This window comes from Ovis aries, chromosome 20, assembly GCF_016772045.2.
Source record: "Ovis aries strain OAR_USU_Benz2616 breed Rambouillet chromosome 20, ARS-UI_Ramb_v3.0, whole genome shotgun sequence".
Classification (NCBI taxonomy): Eukaryota; Metazoa; Chordata; class Mammalia; order Artiodactyla; family Bovidae; genus Ovis; species Ovis aries.
The window spans coordinates 19909257-19935831 of NC_056073.1; the positions used below are offsets into that span (position 1 = coordinate 19909257).

A 26575-nucleotide genomic window follows, 5' to 3' on the forward strand; every position below is an offset into this window, starting at 1 on the left:
TCCCCTGCCCCTTCTCCTTCGTATGGTCCAGGCCAATACTTAATGCCCAGATCCCCGAGTTCGGTGTTAGCCCAAGACCACGTACTGTGGCTTCCGTAACTATCAACACTTTGAAGCAGTTCCAGCTCCTACTCAAAGAGACCAACCTCCTGGCTCAGCATTCTTACTGGGGTCAAAGGTAATTTTTGCAAGACTGATCTGTTAACATAAACCCGTCTAGAACCTGATCAGCTAAGTCCTTCAAGGGCAGCCACGCACCGCTCCCTCTTCCCTCCTCTCACCTCCGCAACCTTCCCGGGAAACACAGGTCTGAATGAAAGCCTGACCTTGTCGTTTTCAGAGATAGAAAGGTCTACGAGAGGCTCCAGGGGGTGAAGGGAAAGAGAATATATTCCCTGCTTTCTAGTTCCGTTGGCTTAAAAAAAAAAGCCTCTCCCTTATTCAGGGTATCGCAGCCTAGAACTCTTGAGTTGTCCCTAGTGTGTGAGGGAGTCGAGGCGGGACCGCTTTGTTTTTCTGATTCTGGTCTTACGCAGCTTCTCAGCACTGGGCTCCGGAAGGAGCAACACTCCCCCAGAGGGAGGGTGTGTGTGTGTGTGTGTGTGTGTGGATTCCCTCTCAGTTCCAAATTAAAGGTCTGGGAGAACTGAATTCAAATTCCATCACCCTCCTGTGTGTGTGTGCGTGCGTGCGTGTGTGTGTGTGTGTGTGTGTGTGTGTGTGTGTGTGTTCCCTCTCAGTTCCAAATTAAAGGTCTGGGAGAACTGAATTCAAATTCCATCACCCTCCCCACAAAGATCCAGCGCTGCTAGGAGGGCGGCGGGGACCGTGAGTCCAGCTCCAGCCTGGGGGTGAGTGCGGGTTGAGTCCCAGTCCCCCAACCTCCAGCACCCACATCGTCCCATCCCTATCTTCCCAGCGCACCAGCCTCCCCAGCACCCCCATTTTCCCATTCACCCCATCCTCCTATCCCCCAACATCCCAGCCACCCACCCTCACCCCACCCCCAGCCCGCGGCCGCACGGGGCTCCGGCCCGCCCGGGGGTCCCTCCTCACCCGGACGCCACGGTGAACTGCTCGCGGGAACCGGGACAAGGCTTTATGATCCCGCCTGCTGCCTGCTGGCTCCCAGCACTGCTGGCTCTGTCGCCCGCAGGCACCGCGTCACCGCGGCCGCGGGGCCGGGGCGGGGGGCTGCGCGCCGGCTTTGCGCACGTTCAGCTCCGGGCGGTCTGCTGGCCCCGACCCTGGCCTGCCCAGGCGCCGCGGGAGGAGGGACGGGGAGGAGCTGTGTGGCCGCCGGCCTCCCACCGATCGGGGCGCTGGGACGGGCGAGCTCCGCGCACACCGCACACCCCAGGGCTTGGAGTCCGCAAGCTGGACCCACGGATGAATTTCCCTCTACCCCCTACCCCCCGGGGACCTACCCCCACGTGTAGAGGGCAGGTGTTGCATCCCCGCTTCCTATTCTCAGCCTCTATTCTGATCAGACCTTTCCCAGTTTCATTAACTCCTTGTTTTGTTTATTTCACTGAGTCCCTGGCTGCTCTTTCCATCTGCGATCCGCAATGCCCCGCGTATCCCGCTTTCCGCTCGGTAGTATTAGCGTATTGGACGCCAACTCAGAACTTATGTGGAAGATGCTTCGGCTTGGAAGACCCGCCCCTGAGTTAGTTTCATTTCTCTGCGTAAATACAGTGAAGGGCAATCAGTAAGAGCTTTTATTGGGGGAAACGGTGTTAAAAGGAGCCATCCCAGTTCATGGGGTTTAACTGAAATCCCTTCCTTTCAATGCTTTCTCCTCAATCCACTTTCTAACTTAATACTATTCATTTAAAGCTTCAGTGAGAGACGCAGAGAAAATAATTTGAAATTCATGAGCAGTTAATTCTTTGTATTTTTTATTTTTGGCAAGGTTGACAGGTCTGTAGATGAAATTTATTTAATTTTTTATTTTAGGAGGACTCTGAATAAGATGGGTTCGGTCCCTGGATCGGGAAGATCCCCTGGAGAAAGAAACGGCAACCCACTCCAGTATTCTTACCTGAAAAATCCCATGGACAGAGGAGCCTGGCAGGCTACCATCCATAGTGTGGAAGAGTGGAACACGACTGAATTGATGTAGTACACACACACTGGATAAGAAGGCATGGATTATAGTTCCTTTCTCATGCTTATTAGTGGCCGTGAATTTCAGCATGTTCTTTATCCTATTTGCTTCTCAGTTTCCTCATCAGTAAAGTGGAGCTAATCAAAATACATTAGTCAGAGGCACCTTGTGAAAATGAAATGGAAATATACATGAAATACTTAGGACAGAACCTGGCATGGGAGAAGCATTCACACTGGTATTTAACAGTATTATCTTTAAAGAAGTTGTGACACTTAAATCTAACAATAGATGCAAATTTAAATTAACCTATCTCAGCCTAGTGACAATTTCCTGTACTTCCTGGAATAAACTCCTATGATACAAACTGCCCCAGAATATTAATCTAAAAGGGAACATGATACCCTACTCAAGAGGTCTCTCAGGACCTCTTCCCTTTGCCCTTAAGACTGGGTGAAGATTTGGAAGACAAAATCAGAAGATTCATCATCACACCTAAAAAGGCGGTGGGCTTTGAAAGCAGGTCTTGAAGGCTAGTATGAAATAGTTTATTTCTTTGTTCAGTGCCAGCTCTATGCCTTCTCTCATTGTAATCAGATCACACTCTCTGAGGATGTTAGAGTGGCTAGCATTTAGCAGGCTAACATCCTAAGAAGGTTTCCAATGTAGGGGTGCCAGATTCAGTAAATGAAACACAGGACACCCCATTAAATTTGAATTTCAGACAAACCACAAAAAGGTTTTAGTATAAGTCGATTGCATGCAATATTTGAAACCTACTTATACTTAAAATTATGTGTTATTTGTTTGAAATTCAAATTTAACTAGGCTTCCTATAGTTTTTCTGGCAACCCTAGTCCAGTGAAATGAATAAATAAGCCTCAGATTCCAAAAGGATGGCAAGTCAACATAGACATACAGATTATAAGGTGGGTCTGATAAGGGTTTTGTTTTTGTTTTTAATATAAGAGCTCAAAGAATTAAAAAAATAATATTTTTGGCCATGCTATGAGGCATGCAAGATCTTAGTTCCCCAACCCAGGATTGAACCCTCACCCCCTGCAGTGCACCAGCCCCTAGCCATGCCGTGCCATGCTAAGTCAGTAGTGTCCAACTCTGTGTGACCCTATGGACTATAGCCTTCCAGGATCCTTGTCCTTGGATTCCTCAGGTAAGAATACTAGAGTGGGTTGCTAGACCCCCAGGGAAGTCCCTTATTTTTGTTTTGATGTGGTGAAAAAAATTCACTTCTGTTTATAAATTGATTCTGTTTTGAGCTGTTTTGCCGTGTCTTACCTTTTCATTCTTACTTCCATTTCTCATTAACATAGCTGCTGCTACTGCTGCTAAGTCGCTTCAGTCGTGTCAGACTCTGTGCGACCCCACAGACGGCAGCCCACCAGGCTCCCCCGTCCCTGGGATTCTCCAGGCAAGAACACTGGAGTGGGTTGCCATTTCCTTCTTCAATGCATGAAAGTGAAAAGTGAATGTGAAGTCGCTCGGTCATGTCTGACTCTTAGCGACCCCATGGACTGTAGCCCACCAGGCTCCTCTGTCCATGGGATTCTCCAGGCAAGAGTGCTGGAGTGGGGTGCCATTGCCTTCTCCGCATTAACACAGCAGTGCTTCTTAACTCTGATGACTGTATCTTCAATCAAGATATTGGAATAAATAGTAATAATGTACTCAGTAGTGTTTTCAAACAGTGTTTATTGAGGGCAAACTGTATATTAGGTACCATTTCAAGGATGACTAGCCCTGGAGGCTAAGGAAATGACACCATAGTGAGCCAGCCTATGTAGGTAAGTCCAGGACTGTGAGGTTTCTGAGAAGTGAGTTTTTAATTCTCCTTGGAAGGGGTGGGAAGTGAAAGGTATGCTTACTGCACAGGATCCACGGAAAAGAGACTGTGATGCAGATAAGCGGAGGAGGGAAGTCCCTGGGTGATGGCTGTGCCTTGGCCTAGAAACTAACCCATCCTGATTAAAGCAGTGAAACTGGAGGGAACAATGGGATTCAATAAAACTGAAAGTGTATAACTGGAAACTTGGAAATCTTTGAGTCCCGTAGAAGATAACAGAATGTAGAAGAAAAAAAAAAAAGTTAAATTACTTAAATTTAAAATTAAAACTTATCCCTGCTGGAGAGAGTGCACATTTTCCATCTCTGTCTGCAGTGATTTCACATGGATGGCTTGAAATCATCACAGTGAGAACCTCATGTTATAGGAATTAGCAAACACTACAAAATGTGATCTTTGTCCCTCTAGAGAGCCAGCACACCTCTGAGTGGCTAGCTATACTGGCCTGAAGCTCAATTGTGGAGACCTGGACAGAAGTCGTTTATTAGGAGATAAAAGTACTGAGAATATGCACGGAATTGGCACAGAGGGTTTACACAGAACAGAAGCAGAAGATAAAATTCCCAGTAACATCACATTCATGGAAGAAGATAGGAGGAAGAGATGGCGGTGAATGAAAAGGAGAGGTTGGTCAAAGTGAGGATAGAAAATGGGAAAGAGAAGCTTTGCAGAAGTCAAGAGAGAAAGGAGTTTTAAAAATATGATTGACATGGTTGATTAAACAGAACGGACTAAAGCAAGGGCTATGAGATTTCCCATTTAGGAAGGTCTTGTTAACCCTTAAATCAACTTGAGTATAGTAGAGCAGTGAAGGCAGGGGGTCAGTAAGGTAAAGAGATGAGGATACGAAGATAATATGTGTAGACTTTTAAGACAGTTAATGGAAAACAAAAGAAAAGACATATGGCGACAGTGTGAGTGAAAGCAAAAACAAGGAGAGTGAAAATCTGGGGGATGGTCAGGAGATCTGCCCGAGGATGCTGGACGTTTTCTGAGCCCTGAGGTGACTGGAATCCACTCCTTAGCCATGGAGGCAGTCTGTTGAACTTTCTGAAGGAAAGTTTGCCAGACTAGAAACTAGGCCAGAGAGGAGGATTACATGGGCCTGGACCTGGGAGAGCAAATTAGCCAGAGTCAGTGAAGAAAGGAAGGGATTGATGTTAATGTAGAAATACGGAATTTTTAGATAGAGATCTAAACAAAACAAAGGAGACAATATCAAATATGAGGGTTCCTTCATAACCCCAACCTCATTAGGTAATTATTTAACAATGTGGTGCATATTTTTCAGATATCTTTCCAGAGGTAAATGCAGTAATTAAGAGGGCTGTGTCAGACAGACCTGGGCTCCAATCAGTTCTACCTTTATTAGCTCAAAGGCCTAGGGCAATTTACAGACTTGTAACCCCTCTAACTGAGGGGTTAAATAATTGTTAAATAATTACCTAATGAGGTTCGGGTTATGAGGGAACCCTCATATTCGATATTTTCCCTTGTGGCTCAGCTGGTAAAGAAACTGCCTGTCATGCCGGAGACCTGGGTTCCATCCCTGGGTTGGGAAGATCCCATGGAGAAGGGAAAGGCTACCCACTCCAGTATTCTGGCCTGGAGAATTCCATGGATTGTATAGTCTATGGAGTTGCAAAGAGTTGGACACAACTGAGTGACTTTCACTTCACTTTCACTTCCTAATCTGTGAAATACAAATAATAACAACATCTATATCACAGGAGTTCAATGACTATTAAAAGAGATGATGCATGTAAATTGCATTGAACAATATTTTGCAAGCATAGTGAGCACTTGATATTTAGATGTATGCCTAGATATCTATACATCTGTATACACATATGTATGTATACACATGCACCTAAGGGAAAGAGAATTCATATCTATATGACCACACTACACACACACACACAAACGCACATATACAGCTTCAGGAAAAAGAATTCATATCTGCATGTCTACACACATACCAGGAATAACATGGATAACCAGGAAAACTGAAAACTATTGGTCATTTCCAGTGGGTTGGAGGAACCTACCCTGAGGCAGAGTGACAGAAATGGGAAGGTAGATGGTTGCAGTAAGAGAATGGAATTTGAAGCTCAGTACTTCAGAGGTGACTCCCTTCCAGAAGACACCAGGTCTCAGACACCCATGCCTCTAAATTTCAAAAGTGGAGAGAATACAAAGAATTTTTTATTCAGTATTTTAGCCAATTTCCAAAGTCATGATCCAATGCCAGGCTTAGCCATCCTTCCTCCTTGGCAGTGTCTTAATACCTTCTGTAGACTTGACTGATTTATGGACTCTTAGAACTATGGATGTTACAACTGACTTGTTTGTATCCATTCAGTAAATATACTCTGATTTGCCAAACCGGTCTCCAGGACATTTTTGCTTGCTCCAGTCATTGATAACACCCCTACTAAACTCAGTCAAGATATAGGAGGCTTTGTACTAAGTCCAAGACACCTGGTTTCTCTCAGTGACACTATGATTCATAGTCACTTGACTCTCTTATCCAGCTGCCAAGTTATCTGATTCTGCACTTACAGTGTCATCAATTTCTCCTTCCCATTTCCACAGCTACCACCCTAATCAAGTCCTTAAAATCTCTGTCCTTGGCAATTACAAAACGTCTCTTTTGTTTGCTTGAGTTATAGGCACTCATTCAACTAATCTAAATTCAACGTATATTCTTTTAAGCTTTTTGTCATAAAACAAATGATACATATAAACTACATTATTGGTCATTTTTGTAATATTCTATTTTAACTTAGCAGTATAATACTAGGTCTTCTCTGGTAGCTCAGTGGTAAAGAATCTGCCTTTCAATGCAGGAGATGTGGGTTCCATGGGTTGGAAGATCCCCTGAAGGAGGAAAAGACAACCCACTCCAGTACTCTTACCTGGGAAATCCCATGGACAGAGGAACCTGGTGGGCTACAGTCCATGGGGTCACAAAAGAGTCAGACATGACTTAGCAACTAAACAACAACAGTATAATACTAACTTTTTAGCAAGCTAATAAATACACATATACAGTATCGTTTAAAAAGGGTGTATATTATTTTGCCTCATAATGAAAATCTGGAAAGCTGTGTTTCAGTTCAGTTCAGTCACTCAGTCGTGTCCGACTCTTTGCAACCCCATGAATCACAGCACGCCAAGCCTCCCTGTCCATCACCAACTCCCGGAGTTCACTCAGACTCACGTCCATCGAGTCAGTGATGCCATCCAGCCATCTCATCCTTTGTCGTCCCCTTCTTCTCCTGCCCCCAATCCCTCCCAGCATCAAAGTCTTTTCCAATGAGTCAACTCTTTGCATGAGGTGGCCAAAGTCCTGGAGTTTCAGCTTTAGCATCATTCCTTCCAAAGAAATCCCAGGGTTGATCTCCTTCAGAATGGACTGGCTGGATCTCCCTGCAGTCCAAGGGACTCTCAAGAGTCTTCTCCAACACCACAGTTTAATACCTTTTTATTAGAAAACTAGGTTATTTATAATTCATAGTTTTTGAAATAGCACTTCTGTGCACATTCTTAAAGTTAAATTTTGTACATGTTTTTAATGATTTCTTTGTGATGAATCCCTAGCAATACATTTTCTCAAAGTATATGCATTTTTAAAGCCTTCTAACTTTCTCCTTCTTCTATGGGTGCCCTCCCCCAGAAGACATTATACCACCTTGTGACAAAATTACTTCTCTAAAAATGTTGGACTTGTAATCATCTTACTTCCCCATTCAGAAACCGTCAATGGTTTCTATTGTGCACAGGGAGAAATGAGGTCCAGATGTCCTGATGTGGCGTTTGTGGCCTTCCAGGATCTGGCCTCAAACTCCTTTTCATTTAGGTCTTTCACTTTTACACAGTCATTCTGGCCTCCATGCTGGGGTATTGCTTTTACTTGTAGAATCTTGTCCTTCTGATCTGGATCCTGACAAGAAGTATGTATCATCCTCAAACTGGTTTATTTGATGGGTGTTTGATAAAGTGACTGTTTCTAAAAGTGAAAGCAGGTTTAGGGAACACGACAAGGCATCCTGCAATGCCTCTTTAGACACCCTGGGCCTGAACGAGCAATGGGAGAGACTTCCTTAAGGGAATTGAGCCTGAGGCAGGCCTACAGGAGGTGACAGGGAAGATGAAATGTCTGGACAAAGGCTACTCAGTGGAAGTGAAGTCCATACAAACGTCAGCCTACGATGAAGCTACAAAGACCCACATACAAGTTGTGCAGAAACAGGAGAGGCTGAGAGCAGAACTACAGCTGTGTCTCTGAAGGTGGTCTCTGAAGGATACACGATGGCAAATTAGCACCTTAGAGAAAACAAGCCAGTCTGCAAATCTTCTCTCCCTAGAACAAGCTTTCATAAATCTCACCCTGGATTGGCACACATTTCCAGCTTATGCTGATCAGCAGAAAAGCTGGGATCCTAGACCCAGCACATCCTTCTCTTCTTGATCCTAGGGATGGTCCCAGATGTCAACCAAGTTCCTGCTCCCTAACAAAGAGACCCCAGGAAAGCTCCTACAATACATGTGTGTGCTTAATCACTCAGTCATGCTGACTCTTTTGTGACCCCATGGACTACAGCTTGCCAGGCTCCTCTGTCCATGGAATTCCCCAGGCAAGAATCCTGGAGTAGGTTGCCATGCCCTCCTCCAGGGGATCTTCCTAACCTAAGGATCAAACCCAAGTCTCCTACATTGGCAGGCAGATTATTTAACCACTGCACCACTAGGGACCGCCATGAAAGCTCCTACAAGCTGGTTATAGGAGGAAGGGAACACGTGATCCAGAATTCACAAATGAACCCTGACTCTCACCCTCCCGGCCTGAGTGCAAGGAACACCAGAACTTCCCAGAGATCTAGATTCTGACAATAACACCACTAGGTACTGAGTCTGATTAATGTTCTCACACTCAGCTCCCAACAGGAAGTAGACAGACCTGGTCTAAGTAGGCTTAAGGTCTCTAAGCCTCAGTTTCCTTGCTTGGAAACTACCTATATTTCAGACTTGGCATTAGTATTAATAATATCCATAAAACTCCTAGAACAAGATCTGATGCACAAAAGCATTTAACAAAGAGTTAATTTCCTTCCTGCCACACCCAGCTCCCATATCACCATTCTATCTCCTTGTGTTGTCTCTTTCCCAATATTGATTTGAGACTGGAACTGCATTGTTTCCCAGGTGGGGAAAGCTTAAACTTCAATTGCTTTTGCAAGCAACTTTGATTTATCTTGGCAAGCGACTTTGATGCTTTCAAAATGCAGTGTTGGAGAGTTCCTTGGACAGCAAAGAGATCAAATCAGTCAATCCTAAAAGAAATCAGTCCTGAATATTCATTGGCAGAATAGATAAGAACATGGCTACTGCAGCCAAACTACTGAGTTGTCCAACGACTGGCTTTGTAACCTTAGGAGAGTTACTTGATTACTGTGGCCTTAGTTTGCTCTTCTGTAAAGTAGGAATCATAATTGTACCTGCTCCACATGATTAAACTTGTAAATAGACCAAAGCACTAAGAGTAAAATTTGTATAGGCTTGTTATTATCTTCTTTCAAATTGGAGGGAGATAGAAAAGGATCAAATCACAGCATCCTGAACTGGGGGTCACCCAGAAGCAGTATATCTGTAAGAGAGTGGCAAACTGGCCAGCTCAAACTTGAAGTTACTGTGCATCTACTCTGTATGTTGAGCTTAGCTGGGGTGGGAGAATTGGTAAGAGATGAATTAAAACACAATAGCAGCAGCTGTATAGCACAGGGAACTCAGCTTGGTGCTCTGTGATGACCTAGAAGGGTGGGATAAGGGTGGCTTAAGAGGGAGGGGATATAAGTATACTTATAGCTGATTCGCATTGTTGTATGGCAGAAACCAGCACAACATTATAAAGCAATTATCCAACAATTAAGCAAACAAACAAACAAAAACCAATAGCAGGGACTTCCCCGGTGGTCCATTGCAGGGGGCCTAGGTTCAATCCTTGGTCAAGGAACTAGATCTCACATGCCACAACTAAGACCCAAGGCAGCCAAATAAATAATAATTAAATTTAAGTAAATACTTCTTTTTTTTTTTTTTTTAAAAAGCACAATGGTAGTGTGCTGAAAACGAGGGGCACATATTGTTTTCATTGCTCCGAGCTGGCTACCAACAGCTTATCTCCTCCATGGTATCTTGGGAACTGGTGATCTTTTTGTTTGTTTTTTAATTTTCATGGTTTCTAATCAAATAGAGTTCCAAACAGCCTGTTAAAGACCTCGGTTGAACTACAGAAGCACACAGGAACGGCTGAATAGCGTCAGTGCCAGTAGACGGACAGTCTCCGCCCACCTAGTGAGGCTGACCTTGATTGATGGGCTTTAATGAAGCAGGCGGAGTCAGTTTCCAGGGTGTGAACACAACAAGACAGGCAGCGAGGACTTCCTGCCAAGCCGCAGCATCGCAGATTGCAAACAAGATAGTGAGTATTTTTACATTGATTCTGTCTCCAGATCTTTACTGAAATTATTTCAGATCATTCTTATTTATTAGAACTTATATTTACTGACAACTTTTTGACATTGAGACACCTGTCATGAGAAAGATGGAAATTCAAATGCACAATCAAATTTACAGGGATTCTAGTGCTGGAAATTTTGTTAAATTTTCACAGTTATGGTAGGCTTAGTGAATTGTTTCTGTTTTCTACAAATAATGTTTTGGCTTTTTGTAAGAAAGGCACTAATTAATAGTATCAATGAGTTTTAAACAGCTTTTTTGAGATATAATTCACATACCATAAAAATCTGCCTGCAATGCAGGAGACTCAGGTTTCCTGGGTCGGGAAGATTCCCTGGGGAAGGGAATGGCGACCCACTCCAGTATTCTTGCCTGGAGAATCCCATGGACAGAGGAGCTGGACAAGCTATAGTCCATGCGGTCGCAAGAGTCGGACTTAGTGACTAAACCACCACCACAACCACCGTAAAATTCATCTCTTTCAAGTACACAGTTTAGTGGTTTTTAATAAATTCAAAGTTGTGAAAGCATCACCCTCCACTACCTAATTTTAGGACATTTCATCACCCCAGAAAGAAATCCGATGCTCCTTGGCTTACTTCCCATCCCCAAATCATCCTAGTCCTAGACCATCAATAATCTACGTTCTGTCTCTACAGATTTGCCTACTCTGGACATTTCACACACATGGAATCTTACAACACGTGGTCTTTTGTGACTGGCTTCTTTCACTTAGCATGTTTTCAAGGTTCATGCAAATTGTAGCATGTAGCAAGTCCTCATTTTTAAATTTTCAAATACTATTCCAATAAAATAGGAGTATCCCATATTTTATTTCTGCATTCATCTGTTAGACATATTTTCCCACTTTTTGAAGTATTCTGTATTGAAGAATACCGCTATAAACATTTGTGTACAAGTGTTTGTGTGGTCATATGGCCACACATGTGGTCATTTCTTTTAGGTTTACTCCTAGAAGTGGAGTTCTGGTCATATGAGAACTCCATGTTTAATTTCAGTCTTTTGAAGAATTACCAACTGCTTTCCGAAGTGACTGCATCATTTTCTATTCCCATCACAAGGTATGACGATCCCAGTTTCTCCACATCCTCACAGTTGTTATTATTTGCCTTTTAAATTATTTGTTATCCCAGTGGCTGTGAAATGGTGTCTCATTGTGGTTTTGATTTGCATTTACCTAATGACTAATGGGGCTTGCCCATTAGCTCAGCAGTAAAGAATCCACCCGCAATGCAGGCACAGGTTCAATCCCTGGGTTGGAATATCCCCCTGGAAGAGGGCATGGCAACCCACTCCAGTATTCTTGCCTGGAGAATCCCATGGATAGAGGAACCTTGTGGGCTACATTTCATAGGATAGCAAAGAGTTGAACATGACTGAAGTGCCTTAGCATGCACACACAATAACTAATGATATTAAGCATCTTTTCATGTGCTTATTGGCTCTGTACATTTTTTTAAATCTTCTGCTTATATTCCACTGAAAACTTACACTTAAATTGCAACTTTCCCATGAGAAGTTGTGGAATATCCTTGGGATGAAATCAGTTGCAAACCAAATGGGGCTGATTTTTGCATAAACCTGCTTAAAGGTTTGTGAGAAGGGCAAAGAGGCTCCCAGACACAATGGTGTGACTTTTTGTGACACCTGCAAGTTGGAAATCCTCTAGTATTTCTGTTTCCCATTTCATTTTATCATTGAGCAAATGCTCCAGTGTCAAGTTTTTCTACTAAAAATGCAAGCCAAAAAGATAAAACATAACCTGTGTCATCTTTGGTTACTCAGCATATGCACTTCCTGCAAAAGACGTGTCTTTGTCCTGCATGCTCAGAGATTTAGAACCACTTTGGGCTGACACCCAAGTATCTATCCTTTTTCAAAATTTATTTACTTTTGGCTGTGTTGGGTCTTAGTGGCAGCACATTGTGATACGTGGACTTTTCTCTAGTTGTAGTTTGCAGGCTTATTTACCCTGTGAGATCTTCCTGGACCAGGGATGGAACCCCTGCCCCTGCATTGGCACGCAGATTCTTAACCACTGGACCACCAAGGAAGTCCTGATATAAATAATTTTTACTGCCTTAATTTCTTTCAAGAACTTGGTTTTTTGTTTGTTTGTTTGTTTTTGTTTTTTTCCACTCTGTGTGTACCATGGTGAAGAACACCTTGACTGCTAGTTCAGTTTGGTGACACAGCTTTGCTTCACACTAAGGTATCGGCAGTTTTCTACATCATTACTTTTGAGCCATCAGGCCAAACATTAGCACAGTGAACAAGACCAATGACATTTTAATAGTATAATAAAAAGAATTTTGACCCCATGGATCCCCAGAAAAATTCCCTGAAGTCCTGTCTACAGACTGTAATTTGAGAACTGAGGGTTTATCTCTTAATGTTGTAAACAATTTAGCCATTTTATTTGTTTACCTTCCCGGTGGCTAGAGGTAAAGAATCTGCCTACAGTGCAGGAAACACAGGAGATGCGTGTTTGATCCCTGGGTCAGGAAGATCCCCTGGAGGAGGAAATGGCTATCCACTCCAGAATTCTTGCTGAAAAATTCCTCAGATGGAGAAGGCTGGTGGGCTCTTGTCCAAAGGGCTGCAAAGAGTCAGACATAGCTGAATAACCCCACACACTCACCATCTCTTGAATTCGTGTAGCAACGATAGTTAATTACCTGGTCTGTGTCCAGTATAAACTGTTCACATGAATTGTCCTTGTGTCCTCACAAGACCCTGGCTAATTATACTCACTCTTTGGATGAGAAAGATGAGGTACAGAGATACGCAACTAACTCAGGGTCACACTGCTATCACTTTGGAGTAGGAGTGGGAAGTAGTACTGGGAAGTGGTTTGAGGCCAATTAGCAAATGTCAGCCCTTGAGTTTAGTCTATAATCCTATAGGTAGAAAGGAACTGTTGAAAGGTTTTGGATGGGGCATCGGCAGGCACTAACCGCATAGTAGCTAAGATCCAATACACCCTCAATAGGGCACACACATGAGGCAACCCTGGATGCCAATGTATGAAGTAAAAAGAAAGTGAACAGTGGGAACCCTATGGAATCACTCGCTAGAAATCAAGTGCTGTAGAGAATTTCCTAAGTAGCATGCTTTTCCCACAGTTGCTTTTCTTGATCATGGAGTTGACCAAACTGTCCGACATGACAAAGCTCCACCAAGCTGTGGCTGCAGGGGACTACAATTCAGTGAAAAAGATTTTGAAGAAAGGTCTCTGTAACCCAAACTACAAGGACGTGGACTGGAATGACCGAACCCCACTTCACTGGGCTGCGATCAAGGGTGAGTGGGCAATGCCTATATATAGGTCCCTCCTTTCAAGACCACTGTTCATGAGGTTCCAGGTAGGCAGTCGGTGTGGGGTAGCAGAAAGAACATTTCTTGGAAATCAGACACATGAATGGCAACCATTTCAGTCCTGGCACCACCACTTAAACTAGTTGTAGCACCTTAGGCAACTTATTTAACATCTCTGAGTCTTGGTCTATTTATCTGCATAATGAGAGCAGTAATGCTGTTTTGCGGTGAAAATTCAGGAAGATAGCGAGTGTGCATTGCCTAGCACGTAGGGACTCCTAATTAATACTAGCCCTCTGCCCTCTTAACCTCTAGCAGAATGGAGCATCGTTCCTGCTCACAGGACAGGAACTTTGTCTTGTTCATGGCCAGGGGCACGCTAAACTAGTCTCGGTTATAGGACTGGAGATGGAAAATGGCAGAAACTCCACCAAGGGGCCTGTGAAGACCTTCAGCCATAGAATACCATTAAAGAATGTTAGGAAAGTGTGATAGTCAACTTTGCTTTTTAAAAATTTGTTTCGACTCCTGTACGGAGACTGGGCTGGCAGGAAGCAAGCCAAAGAAATCAGTTGGGAGAATTTTGCAGAAATTTAAGCGCAGCGAATGGAGTTATACTAAAGCACCTGTCAGTGGAACATTTGCTGAATGCCGGTCTCTGTGCTATGTACTTTTTGCCGGTGATTTCATTTGTACTTCTGAAGAACTCAGTGAGATAAGTGATATTTTATACAAATAAGGAAACTAAACTTCAGCCGTTTGTTTCTCATCTAGGTTGTTATGGTTAGCAAGCAGTATTTATTCTCAGGTATAAACCCACATCTATATGACTAGAAAGCACGAGCACTTAATCTGTGCTAGTTTTCACATGACTGGGACTTAAAGTATTTTTTATTGAGATGTAATTAACATACATTATTATATCAGTTTTAGTGTCTAACATAATGATTCCATTTTGCATAAATTGTCAAATGCCGCAATAACTTGGTTAACTTCTGTCATCATATATATTTTTTCCTTGTGATAACTTGTAAGATCTACCCTCTTAGCAACTTTCAAGTATGCAATGGAGTATTATTGATGATAGTCACCATAGCATATATTACATCCTATTGACATTTATAACTGGAAGTTTGTACCTTTTGACCACCTTCATCCATTTCACACCCACCCACTGTTCTCTGTAGCTGTGAGCTCAGTTTTTGTTTCTAGCTTCTGCCTATAGTGCGATCATATGATATTTGTCTCCCTCTGTCTGCCTTATTTCATTTAGGATCATGCCCCTCAAGGTCCATCCCTGTTGTTACAAAATATTTGCTTTTGCAATCAGCACTGGTACTGCTGAAAGCAGAGGGAAACGTATGGGTGCCAGCTCAGATGGGGAGTTGGGGAGTGGACAGAGTAACTTAGGAGAAAAAGCAAATTCTTGGGTGGCATCTGCAAGAATGGACAAGAGAGGGGAGCATCCTGAAAGGAGCAGAGGGAATCCTTCGAGGGCTCAGACCCGGAACAGGAGCAAAGGGGTTGAGGTGGGGCCCTGAGTCCCTGGTAAGAAGAGGGAGAACAGAGGAAGGGGTGATGCTAAGAAACTGGAGGGGCCTCAAGGGCAAATGTCTCCCCCTCTTCTGTGCCACCTAGGCTAGCTCTGGCCTCAGCCTGGCGGAGACTCTTTCATCTTAACCTCCTGTTTCTTCTGGGTTCATCTAAGGACACATGGAGGTGCTACAGCTCCTGATAGAACACGGAGCCCGGCCGTGCCTGGTAACTGATGTGGGCTGGACCCCCGCTCATTTTGCAGCTGAATCAGGCCATCTGAACGTGCTCAAAGCCCTCCATGCCTTGCATGCCGCCATCGACGCCCCCGACTTCTTTGGAGACACGCCAAAGAGGATCGCACAGATCTATGGGCAGAAAGCCTGTGTGGCGTTCCTGGAAAAGTAAGTTTCCTTTGGTGCTGTGCTCCATGCTCAGTTGTGTCTGACTCTTTGTGACCCCACGGACTGTATTTACAGTAAAAAAGGGCAGAGAATCAGTGACCAAGGTCTTTACCAATTCAGTGGTCTCAGGCTGCTGAAAATGAAGTGACACAATCCAACCAATCGTTGTTTGAGTTTTTATTAATATTTCATTGAAATGACTAGTTTGGGGTGGAAATTATATTATTTTACAATATTTAGATTATAATTAAATATAATATCAAAAGCTATTGTTTGAGATTAGCAGACATTACTATATATAAACAGATAAACAACAAGGTCCTATTGTATGGCACAGGAAACTATATTCAATATATCTTATAATATCTTGTAATAACCTATAAGAGAAAAATATCTGAAAAAAGAATATATATATTCATATATGTATATGTAAAACAAAATCACCTTGCTGTATACCAGGTATTAACACAACTTTGTAAATCAACTATACTTCCATTTTTAAAAAAGTTATCATTACCTTATAGAAAATAAAAATTAGAAAAGGCATGTCAGGCAGTTAATTAATTAAAAAATTATATTTTGGGGGGAAAATCTATTGTTTTAAAATTATGCAATGTTATAATTATTATAACTGTACATGATTATTACAATAATTTTAATAATTATAATTGTTATCTTAGACTATACATAAACTATCTGAGATAGGAGAAGTGGGACACAAATTTGAAAAGGGGAGATAGTACAAGATTCTTGGACCCCCTTCAGATGCTCGAAAAGTCTTCAAACCAGCTTTGTCACCTTAGACAAATTGTCTCCTTCCTGGCCCTCAGTTTCCTCATATTTAAAATGAAGCAGGTGAATTAGGCTGCTATCATCCATAAGGGGCCTTCTACTTTTTAAAATGCCTAATTATCTGTGACTCTCCTACTTACACACTCACGAAAGTTAAGAACTTTTCTAGCACCCATTAATTGTTTTTTCTCTCAGCCAATCATTCAAATAGAATTAAGTATCAATTATGTACATGATTCGGAGAAAGCAATGGCACCCCACTCCAGTACTCTTGCCTGGAAAATCCCATGGGCAGAGGAGCCTGGTGGGCTGCAGTCCATGGGGTTGCTATGAGTCAGACACAACTGAGCGACTTCACTTTCACTTTTCACTTTCATGCATTGGAGAAGGAAATGGCAACCTGCTCCAGTGTTCTTGCCTGGAGAATCCCAGGGACGGGGGAGCCTGGTGGGCTGCTATCTATGGGGTCGCACAGAGTTGGACACAACTGCAGTGACTTAGCAACATGTACATGATTGGACTTCCCTGGTGGCTCAGAGGGTAAAGAGTCTGCCTGCAATGCAGGAAACCTGGGTTCAATTCCTTGGAGATGGGAATGGCAACCCACTCTGGTATTCTTGTCTGGAGAATCCCCATGGACAGAGGAGCCTGGCGGGCTACAGCCCATGGGGTTGCGAAGAGTCGGACATGACTGAGCAACTTCACTTTCATGTACATGAAGGTTCTAGCTCTGAGAGGGATGTTGATAAAATTGAAGAATGTATAATCTGGCTGCTTCTCTGGTGGCTGAGTAGTCAAGAATCCACCTGCAATGCAGGAGCTGTGGGTTCGATCCCTGGGTTGGGAAGATCTCCTGGAGAAGGAAATAAAACCCACTCCAGTGTTCTTGCCTGGGAAATCCCATGGACAGAAGAGCCTGGCAGGGTACAGTCCATGGGGTCGCAAAGAGTCAGACACGACTTAGCGACTAAACAACAGCATCAACATAATCTGGTTAGGTTAGTAAGTAATTCATAGTTGAGACAGTAAAGGAGCAGAGTGAGGACAACATTGCTTGAAAACCAAAACGAAATCAAGAGTAAATCTAACCGTAGATTCGTTGGGGAACGAGGGTGATAGTGAAATGCCCTTCTCAGAAATACAGTCATCTTCAGAAAGTTAAACCAGTAAAATCTTTGCTTATGTTGAAAAGTGGTGTCCCATCTAAAAATATTCAAAATAATCATTAAGGTGATTTGGGAAATACAGGCAGAACCTTGAGTCCTAACTTTAAGATTCTCTCTTCTCCCTGACCCTGCTGTCATTGCCTGCATTCAGTAATCTCCATCTGTTGCAGACCTCAACATCAGCAGCATTGTTTCCTGGACCCTCTAAGACTGTAACATACCACCCTGTGACCATGACTCCCTGTCTTCATTTTCCCAGTTTTTGAATCCTCATGCAGGTATCTTGCCTGGAAAATCCCATGGATAGAGGAGCTGGTAGGCTGCAGTCCATGGGGTCACTAATAGTCAGACACGACTGAGCGACTTCACTTTCGCTTTCCACTTTCATGCACTGGAGAAGGAAATGGCACCCCACTCCAGTACTCTTGCCTGGAAAATTCCATGGGCGGAGGAGCCTGGTAGGCTGCAGTCTATGGGGTTGCACAGAGTCGGACACGACTGAGTGACTTCACTTTCACTTTTCACTTTCATGCATTGGAGAAGGAAATGGCAACCCACTCCAGTGTTCTTGCCTGGACAATCCCAGGGACAGGGGAGCCTGGTGGGCTGCTGTCTATGGGGTCGCACAGAGTCGGACACGACTGAAATGACTTAGCAGCAGCAGCAGGTATCTGAGTCCCAGACTTCGTCTTATTCAAATTCTTTCCCTTCCATCCTCTCACCTCCCTGAAGGTTTTACTATCTTCCTTCTGTCTGCCAGCTGGACACTGTGGGCTAAAAGGAAAAAAGCGCAACATGAGAACTGTGAGTTCAGTTTTATTTGAGGTCTTACTGAGGACTTTAGCTCAGGAGATAGCCTTTCAGTAGTTCTGAGAAACTGATCTCAAGAGGTGGGGGCAAGGCTAGTCTATATATGATTTTTTTGGTTAAAGGAATACGTGCAGTCAAGGATACATCTTGGTAAAAGATTACTGGTCATCACAAAGAAGAGGTGTGATGATTATAGTGCTTTTCTATGTATGGGAAGATACAAGAATCTTTGGATTCATTACAATTCTTCCTGAGACACATCTAACTAAAGAACCTACTTATCCAAAGCACAGAGCATCCTGTCATCATCTTTCATTTCCTGTCAGAAGCACAGAGTACTGAATGAAGTACCTCATCTCCTCAATCTCTTCTGTCTGAAGCACAGAGTGTACTGTGCAGAGAGTAACTGCAGCAGGCTAACCTTTGTAGAATTGGACGGTGAGCAAAACACCCTTTTCTCTTGTTTGCTGTGCCCTGATACACTGCTTCTTTCACTCTTTTTCCACTATTTTTAACTTCCCACCCCTTGGTCCTTCTATAGTATATACCCAGGATTCCTAGCCTTGGGTAGGTCTCTGTCTTCTCCATCCCTGTTCTTGTTCTTCTCGGGAAAAGACCACAAATAAGTCGAGCAGTATCACCAGAAGTTCTAAGACTTCGTCTCCAGCCAAGCCCTTAGTTACTCTGGCCGCTGCTTCCTGTCCTTCTCAACTGTTGACAATTGTAAGTCCCCATCACATCTCAGCCTGTCCTTCAGAATGTATGCCTTCCACTTCATAAAGAATGTTAAAGTCATAGGTAAACATTTTCAAACCTCTCAAACCAACATAATATATATATCTGTTCCTTCTTGCCTTCCCATTCATCCATCTGTGGCAAGCGTTATCCCTCCAAATGGATCCTTTATCCAAACCTTTATGTCTCCTGCAAGATCATCATTTCCTTGTTCTTTGTTTCATCTTTTGTATTTTTAAGTTTTCTCTATTCCTCCTCTTCCCTTCTCTTTGTCTTCTGAACATGCTCAGATAGCTTTTATTAAACAAACACACGAAGAGTTAGAGGTCCTTCCAGTGTCTGCTATGCCTTTCCTCTTCCCTACATTTCTAAGCTACTTGAAAGGTCCTCTATGCAATTGTCTCTACTTCTTCCCCGACTCTTCAGACTTCTTCCCCATCGTACTGAATCAGCTCTCATTGATGGAGATCTCACTGCTAAATTAATGGCCTCTTTTCAGTGCACATCTTACCTCCACTTAATCTGGTATTTGGTTGCTCTTCCTTGTTTTATCTGCTGCTGCTATCTTCTGGTTCTCCTACTCGAGGGCCATTTCTTCTCATGATTTTTCTATGTTCCTATTCTTGCATGCCTTTGAGATGCTGTAATTCCTCAGGGGCCTGTCCTTGGTTCTCCTCTACTGAATTTCTCTGAATAATCTCAGCCCCTCTGTAGTAACCGGTGGGTGAATGACTAGGATACCCAATTGCAGCGTAACTGAAGTGGAGGAGGAGCGATTCTTCCATATAATGGGGAATGAGTGCTATTACCAGGAAAAGTGGGCAGGCAGCGCTGAGCAGACAAATACAACAAAGGGCAATCAACCACATCACGTGTAAGTCATTTCTACTTATCATCTCCTATGAGGAACTTTGCTGTGACAGCCGGGGCTTAGAGGGAAGGAATTCTGGTTAAGGAGAAATTAATCTGGATCCTAAAAGCTAGCTAAGACTTGGTTAATGGAGGAGGGAGAAAGATTGCTGATTTGGAGTGAAGGTACCAAGTTGGAAATGCGTGTAGGTTGTGTGTGGATGTGAGGAAGTGGAAAGACAAAGAAGGGATGAGTGGCTCTGGCAGAATAGAGCCTTCACAGTGGAGAGGAAAGGAGAATAAGGCTGGATGGGTGAGCAAGCAAGTGGATGTGAACTCATCAGTGTTGGGACCTGACCTGAGCCATGACAGGCTCGACAGGCCACACTAGGCCTAAGCCTCAGGTTCTTGTAAGCATGAATCATAATTCTGGGAAGCCCCACCAAGGTCCCCAATGACACCAAGGTCCCCCCCGATGATGGCAAGGTTAAGTCAATCACGACGATGACCCAAGGTTGAGTCAATCACCACACGCCAACTACACTATTGCTGAGACAAAAGACCACCTGTATATAAGCAGCTGTGATTCAGAGCTCGGGGCTTTGTCGGATTCCACTGTGCTGGATGAGACCTGGGCCCTAACTCGAGTTAGCAATAAACCCCTTTATGCTTTTGCATTGCTGTGGACGTCTTATTCTCTCAGTTTTGGGGACTTGGACTCTGGGCATAACATCAGAGGACTGGCAAGATGAAACAGAGGCTCTAGCTAAGTTACTCCTGTAGGGGAAAAGGTGGCAATGATGCTGTGCACGTTGGACTGAATGTACTTACCCTATAGGCAAGGAGATCACATAAGGAATCTTTTAATGCTTCATTTTGCAAGTAGGTGAGGTCATGGGCTAGGATGATGAAGGGAAAAAAAATATAAAAGAATATCAAAAGAAGCTTAGACAGGATCTGATGGTTTTCAGAATATTCTAGGTATCCTAGTGGAACAATCAACTTTCAATTCAGATTTTCACTTTTTTCTTTTTAAAAGTGCTAGTTTCCCCTTATAGTTATTTTAAGCTGATATGTTGTATTTTTGTTTTTATTCAATTCAGTAAATTCTCTCTCTCTCTTTTTTTTTTTTTTTTTCTGGCCACACAGCAGGCAGGATTTGGTTCCCCTATCAAGGATGGAATCCATGTCCCCCACAGCAGAAGGGCTAGTCTCAGCTACTGGACTAGGGCTAATCCTTGACTCAGCTTCTCTTAAGTTGTCAATCTCTCATTCAACAAATATTTCTTTCAGGAGAAATTAATACAACATTGTAAATCAACTCTACTTCAGTAAAATCTAAGAAAACAATTATTTTTGAACCCTACTATGTGCATGGCAGCAGGTCCCTGGTGGTTCAGACAGTTAGGAATCTGCCTGCAATGTAGCAGACACAGATTCTATCGCCGGGTTGGAAAGATCCCCTAGAGAAGGAAATGGCAACCCATTCCAGTATTCTTGCCTGAAGAATCCCATGGACAGAGCTACGATCCATAGGGTTTCAGAGTCGGACACGACTGGGGGCCTGACGCTTTCACTTTCATATGCATGCCATTGAACTAAATACTAAAAAGGATGTAATGATACAGCAAATACAATGCTGGGCAATAAGAAGCTCTCTGTCTCCGAGAAGAGGTAACTTGTTCATATAAATAACACTAATGCATGATAGACAGTGACAGAGGTCGGAAGAGCAGGCTGGAGGAGGGACACTGTGTGGTCTGAATATGGAGAGGTCACTACCATCTTGTTGGGGGCACAGGAGCTGGGGAACAAGCTGGTTTGCTACCCACTGAATGAATGGTGCATTTCATCATGCTTTGCATTTTAAATACTGTTTGCTCTGGCTATACGATCATCTGTCCTCTCAAACTGCATTTGTCCTCATGCTGACTCAAATACTATCTCTGTGAACTGGCTTTCACCCGTGTCCTTAAAGAAGTCGCATACTCACCTTTGGCCTCATATACAAAACAGTATTTTTGGGTGCTTCCCATTGCCTGTGCATGTCTGATGATTGGTTCATCTATTTTTCCATCACCGATTCTATGATTTATATATACATATATATCTCATTTGTATATATATCATCTAACTATGCTTTACATAAATCTATCTATACATACAACATATACGTGACTGTAATTTTTATTTTCTTCTCTACATGTTTCTGTACTTTAACATTTTCTACAATGAACAGACACAGCTTTTATAATCAGTGAAATATGCCATTAAAAAATAAACGACAGGACTTCTCTAGTGGTCCAGTGTGGTTAAGACTTCACCTTCCATTGCAGGCGATTCAAGCTAAGATCCCACATGCCTCACAGCCACAAAACCAAAACCTAAAACAGGAGCGATATTGTGCATGTGTGCTAAGCAGCTTTAGTCGTGAGTCACTCTTAGTGACCCCATGGACAGTAGCAAATTCAATAAAGACTTTAAAAATGGTCCTGCTGCTGCTGCTGCTGCTAAGTTGCTTCAGTCCTGGTCCATATTAAAAAAACAAAACAAAACTTTAAATAAAATAGATAAATGAAGGAAAACAGTCTTCTGATCTCAGAGAGAGAGCAGTGAGCTGTCCTGAAGCGAAATCTTAGTTCCCTGCCCAGGAATTAAACCTGGGTAACCTGGATGGAAACCAAGAGCCCTAGACACTACTCACCAGGGGCTAGAGGCGAGAAGCAAAGTGGCCCTGGGCTCTTGCCCCTGTTTGAAAACAAGAATGTTTCAAGGAGGCAAAAGCTGTACAAAAAGGTACGAAGTTTACTATTAGAGACACAGCACAATGTATGGGGCGGGGGGAGTGGGGGGCTTCCCTGGTGACTCAGCTGGTAAAGAATCCGCCTGCAATGCGGGAGACCTGGGTTCGATCCCTGGGTTTTGAAGATCCCCTGGAGAAGGGAATGGCTACCCGCTCCGGTATTCTGGCCTGGAGATCTCCATAGACTGTATAGTCCATGGGGTCACAAAGAGTCGGACACGACTGAGTGACTTTCACTTTCACAATGTATGGGAGAGCACACAGGAAAACAGTTTGTTTATATGACTCAGAAGCAGGGCAGAGATATACACTCAGAGAGAAATGATATGGACATCCTCTCTAATGAGGAGCACAGTAAGTCAGACACTAGGCAGAGATACGTACCCAGAGAGGAGTGAGGCGTTCTGAGCAAGGCGGAAAGCAGTATGGAAATCACGTACATAGGCTAGTCCTTCCGGGTCTTTGTTTATCTTTGGCCGATTATCTTGTTTCTTTTTTTACCCCTGATGGTCCATGAACCCTTCCCAAGAAGCACGAGCAACTTTTTTCTAAGATGGATCCCATCATACAGACCTGTGGGTACATGTCCACATTTACTATGGGATGGGGTCCCCTCCCTTTTCGACCATCAAGAAGCCTTCCAGCGTACGTACAAACAGGGCAGTCTTTCTTGACCTGTATTGATGTGAGCATTTTAAAAATGAGCAGGGCCTTCAAGCTAAGTGCTTGTCTTTGATTCTATGAACATTTGACCCAAGCACCCCAGTCTTCTCCACCTCAAAGTACTGATAGTTTCTTTAATGTCTGAGACCTCTCTACGTGTACACTTGGAAATGCTTGAACTTGGCCTCATTTCTCCTTGAGTGGATGGCCTAGGTGCCCAGGCCACATGCAGAAGGTAGAGGAGAGGCCCCTCCACAGACTGGACATGCTGTCTGATGCAGGGGTCGGGGTTGAGAGCTGGCTTCCCTCTCCTAGGGCTGAACCTCAGTGCTGGGAATATCGCCAGGCCGCCAGGCGGATGGGGCTGCAACTCGATCAGCGAGATGAAGACTGGGATGCCAAGAAGAGGGAGCTGGAGCTGTCTCTTCCTTCCTGGAATAAAAACACTAATCAGAAAAAGAGCAAGAAAACCGGAGGCCCCAGCAGGCTCAGCAATACCAAGGAGAGGAGAGCATGAGAGGCCCGCCTCCCAGGGACTGTAGCTGTGTTACCTGGCGGGACACTTTCCATGTGCCAGACTAGGTGTTGTAAGGTATGTGTTGTCCTGGCATGATTTTACTCCAAGATCCTCAATTACCCACATGGCTTTGACTGGTAGCTCCTGATCTGTCATTCAGTCCTCGAGTCCAGCCTGGGCACTCTATACATGGGCTGTTCCTCCATGTCAATACCCATTGTCTCCAGGAGCTACCAAGAGAAGACAGTATCAGCTGCTTGCATTTTGTCATCAGCGATTTGCACTGTCAGCATCTCCTGAGCCTCTATATGCAATTACAGAGTTTCAAGGGCAAAGAAAACTTCTGCTAAGGAAACTTAGTTGTTTCAATGGAAAAAAAAAAAAGCAACAACAAAATCTCAGACATCTCTAACATTCTCACGTCAGTTAATCTATGAAAAAAAAAAATTACTTGTTGTAATATAGACCAAGAAAAGAAGTGGAGAGATGCAGCTTTGAGTTTCCAGATATTTGTGTGTCTGTGTGTGTGTGTCTGTGTGTGTGTGTGTAGGTGGGGTACAAGCCCACAATCTAGCAGAAAAATTTGGCCATAACATTAGCTCAGTGAAAATTAAAACCTTAATTTTATTCCGCTTATGGGAGCTGGGATAAAATCATGGAACTTGTAACTATAACTTTACTTGATCAACTGTGTATTTTAGGATATCTAAATATAGATCAGGTATTATATGCTATAAATGTGAAGTACAGATGGTAATTTTAAGACTTAGAATAAAAAATATAAAATAGCTCATCAATAATATTAATTGCAGGTTGAAATATAATATTTTGAATATTGGGATTAAATAAAACATATTACTAACATGAATTTTGCCTTTCTCCTTTCAGTTTCTTAAAAATGTGGCTAGTAGAGTGTTTAAAATTGCATAGGTGGCTTGCTTTTGTTTCCTTCTGAAACAGTACTACAGTAGAAACAGACAATATTTAGAATCTCCACTAAGTTGCTGATCTGGTGCCCTTGAATTGTCTATCCCGCATTCTAAGTTTATTAATTTTTCTGCCAAAATCAATGTCTTGAGGCACCTGACATTGTGTTAATTATATGCTCCTCAATACTTATATAAATACAGGTTGAATTTTCTAAAATAAATAAACGCTTGAGCATCTTACAGGAAACCAGTGTAGCTGTGGAGGACACCCTGGCTAGTGTTCATCCCTCTGGAGCATCAATTTTCTTTCTCTCATCCCTGCAGTTTATAGATGTGGTTCCTGCTGGCCATCCTTGTATTGGTCCTCAACAAGCAGCAGCTCGAGCTGGACCACTGCGTCTTCTTCTGGGAGTGTGAATGGGGATACCCTGGGCTTGCTGGTTTTGAGAGGGTAACAGGCAGGAAGGACAGGAGTCTCCAAATGGAGGAAATAGGCTGCAAGTGCCAGACATTTTTATCTCTCTCTTAAGCAGCAGGAGGAAGCAAATTACTAGCGTTATATTTTTTCCACTTCTCTATACAAATTTAAAAGAGGTTTCTTTTAAAATTCTTTGTTGCCGTGACGACACCTGGTTCTACCTGAACTTAACTTTTCTCAAATCTTATGGAAATGTTTGTCTTAAGCTATGTTAATGAACAACATGCTTGCCCTAGACTCTGTCCTCAGAACAGAGGACAGAGCCTAAGACTCAGAACCGACTTGACAAACCAGCATGATTTACTTATGCAAATGTTCTCTTAAGCTATATTAATGAGACTGTATTTGCTTGGAAACCTGCCTCCCTTCAAGATTCATGTCAACCATTTTATGGCCCAGGACAACTCACCTCGTGCCAATGTTATCTCAAAATGTATGTTTTGGGTGAGGGCCCTGGTGCCAGTTTCTGAGTTTTGAGACGTTTCCTTTCTCTGATTAGCAGACTGTTAGTAGCTATAGAACAGCTGGCTAAAGACTAGCAGGGGACACTCTTTCTGCCCCCTTCTGATGTCTATGTGAGAAGCTTTCTCTATCTCTTTTATACTTTAATAAAACTTTATTACACAAAAGCTCTGAGCAATCAAGACTCGTCACTGGCCCCAGATTGAATTCTTCTCCTCCAGAGGCCAAGAATCCTGGCATCTTTCCTGGCTCAGCAACAACCTTTCAGTTCTAGAAGATGAGGCTAAACTCAGGGGACATGGAGGGGGTGGTCTCCAACTTCTGTCCTGACCCCTCCACAGACACACACACACACACACACACACACACACACACACACACACACACACACACACACACACTGCCCTTGACCTCTGTGCAGTGTTTCCATCCTCTCTCCAAGTTCACACATTTCCCCCTCACCAATTGTAGCCTAAGCAGTGGCTTGTGAGCCAAGGGAGAAGGGAGAAGGAGGGAAGGGAGGGAGCGAGAGGGGTGAGGGGTGGAAGTGGGTGGAAAAGGGCCCAGGCTGCAACACTGAGACCCCAAAGTTGACAAAAAGA

The 26575-nt window shown here is 43.4% G+C and overlaps 2 protein-coding genes across 13 annotated transcripts in view; one reads left to right on the plus strand and one right to left on the minus strand.

Moving 5' to 3' along the window:
- PLA2G7 (phospholipase A2 group VII) overlaps positions 1-1604 on the minus strand; it is a 38720-nt gene extending 37116 nt beyond the window's left edge. For 8 of the 10 annotated variants that reach the window (XR_009597576.1, XM_060403223.1, XM_060403224.1 and 5 more), the window contains exon 1: positions 1057-1265. Coding sequence is in view for 1 of the 10 variants with exons in the window: in XM_027958354.3 (XP_027814155.1) it covers positions 1428-1455 (28 nt within the window). In the remaining 9 variants the exon portion in view is untranslated. Of the gene's footprint in view, positions 1-1056; positions 1266-1427 lie in introns of those variants that run through there. The other 2 variants (XM_027958354.3, XM_060403219.1) reach the window with 1 other exon arrangement.
- Positions 792-26140, plus strand: ANKRD66 (ankyrin repeat domain 66). 3 transcript variants are annotated; one of them, XM_027958359.3, is made up of 4 exons: positions 792-851; positions 13640-13817; positions 15541-15769; positions 23903-26140. In XM_027958359.3, the coding sequence occupies exons 2-4, from the start codon at positions 13655-13657 to the stop codon at positions 24102-24104; spliced, it is 594 nt and encodes a 197-aa protein (XP_027814160.1). In that variant the 5' UTR covers positions 792-851; positions 13640-13654; the 3' UTR covers positions 24105-26140. The 3 variants fall into 3 exon arrangements, with proteins under 3 accessions (XP_027814160.1, XP_060259208.1, XP_027814158.2); XM_060403225.1 differs by lacking the exon at positions 792-851 and adding an exon at positions 10398-10455; XM_027958357.3 differs by lacking the exon at positions 792-851 and adding an exon at positions 10398-10455 and having other exon boundaries at positions 15631-15769.
- Positions 26141-26575: the final 435 nt, after the last annotated feature.

Coding starts and splice junctions, on each gene's coding strand:
- ANKRD66 (XM_027958359.3), top strand. CDS start 13,655: ATGGAGTTGACCAAACTGTCCGACATGACAAAGCTCCACCAAGCTGTG. Junction 13,818..15,540: donor TCACTGGGCTGCGATCAAGG/GTGAGTGGGCAA, acceptor GGTTCATCTAAG/GACACATGGAGGTGCTACAG. Junction 15,770..23,902: donor TGTGTGGCGTTCCTGGAAAA/GTAAGTTTCCTT, acceptor TCCCTCTCCTAG/GGCTGAACCTCAGTGCTGGG.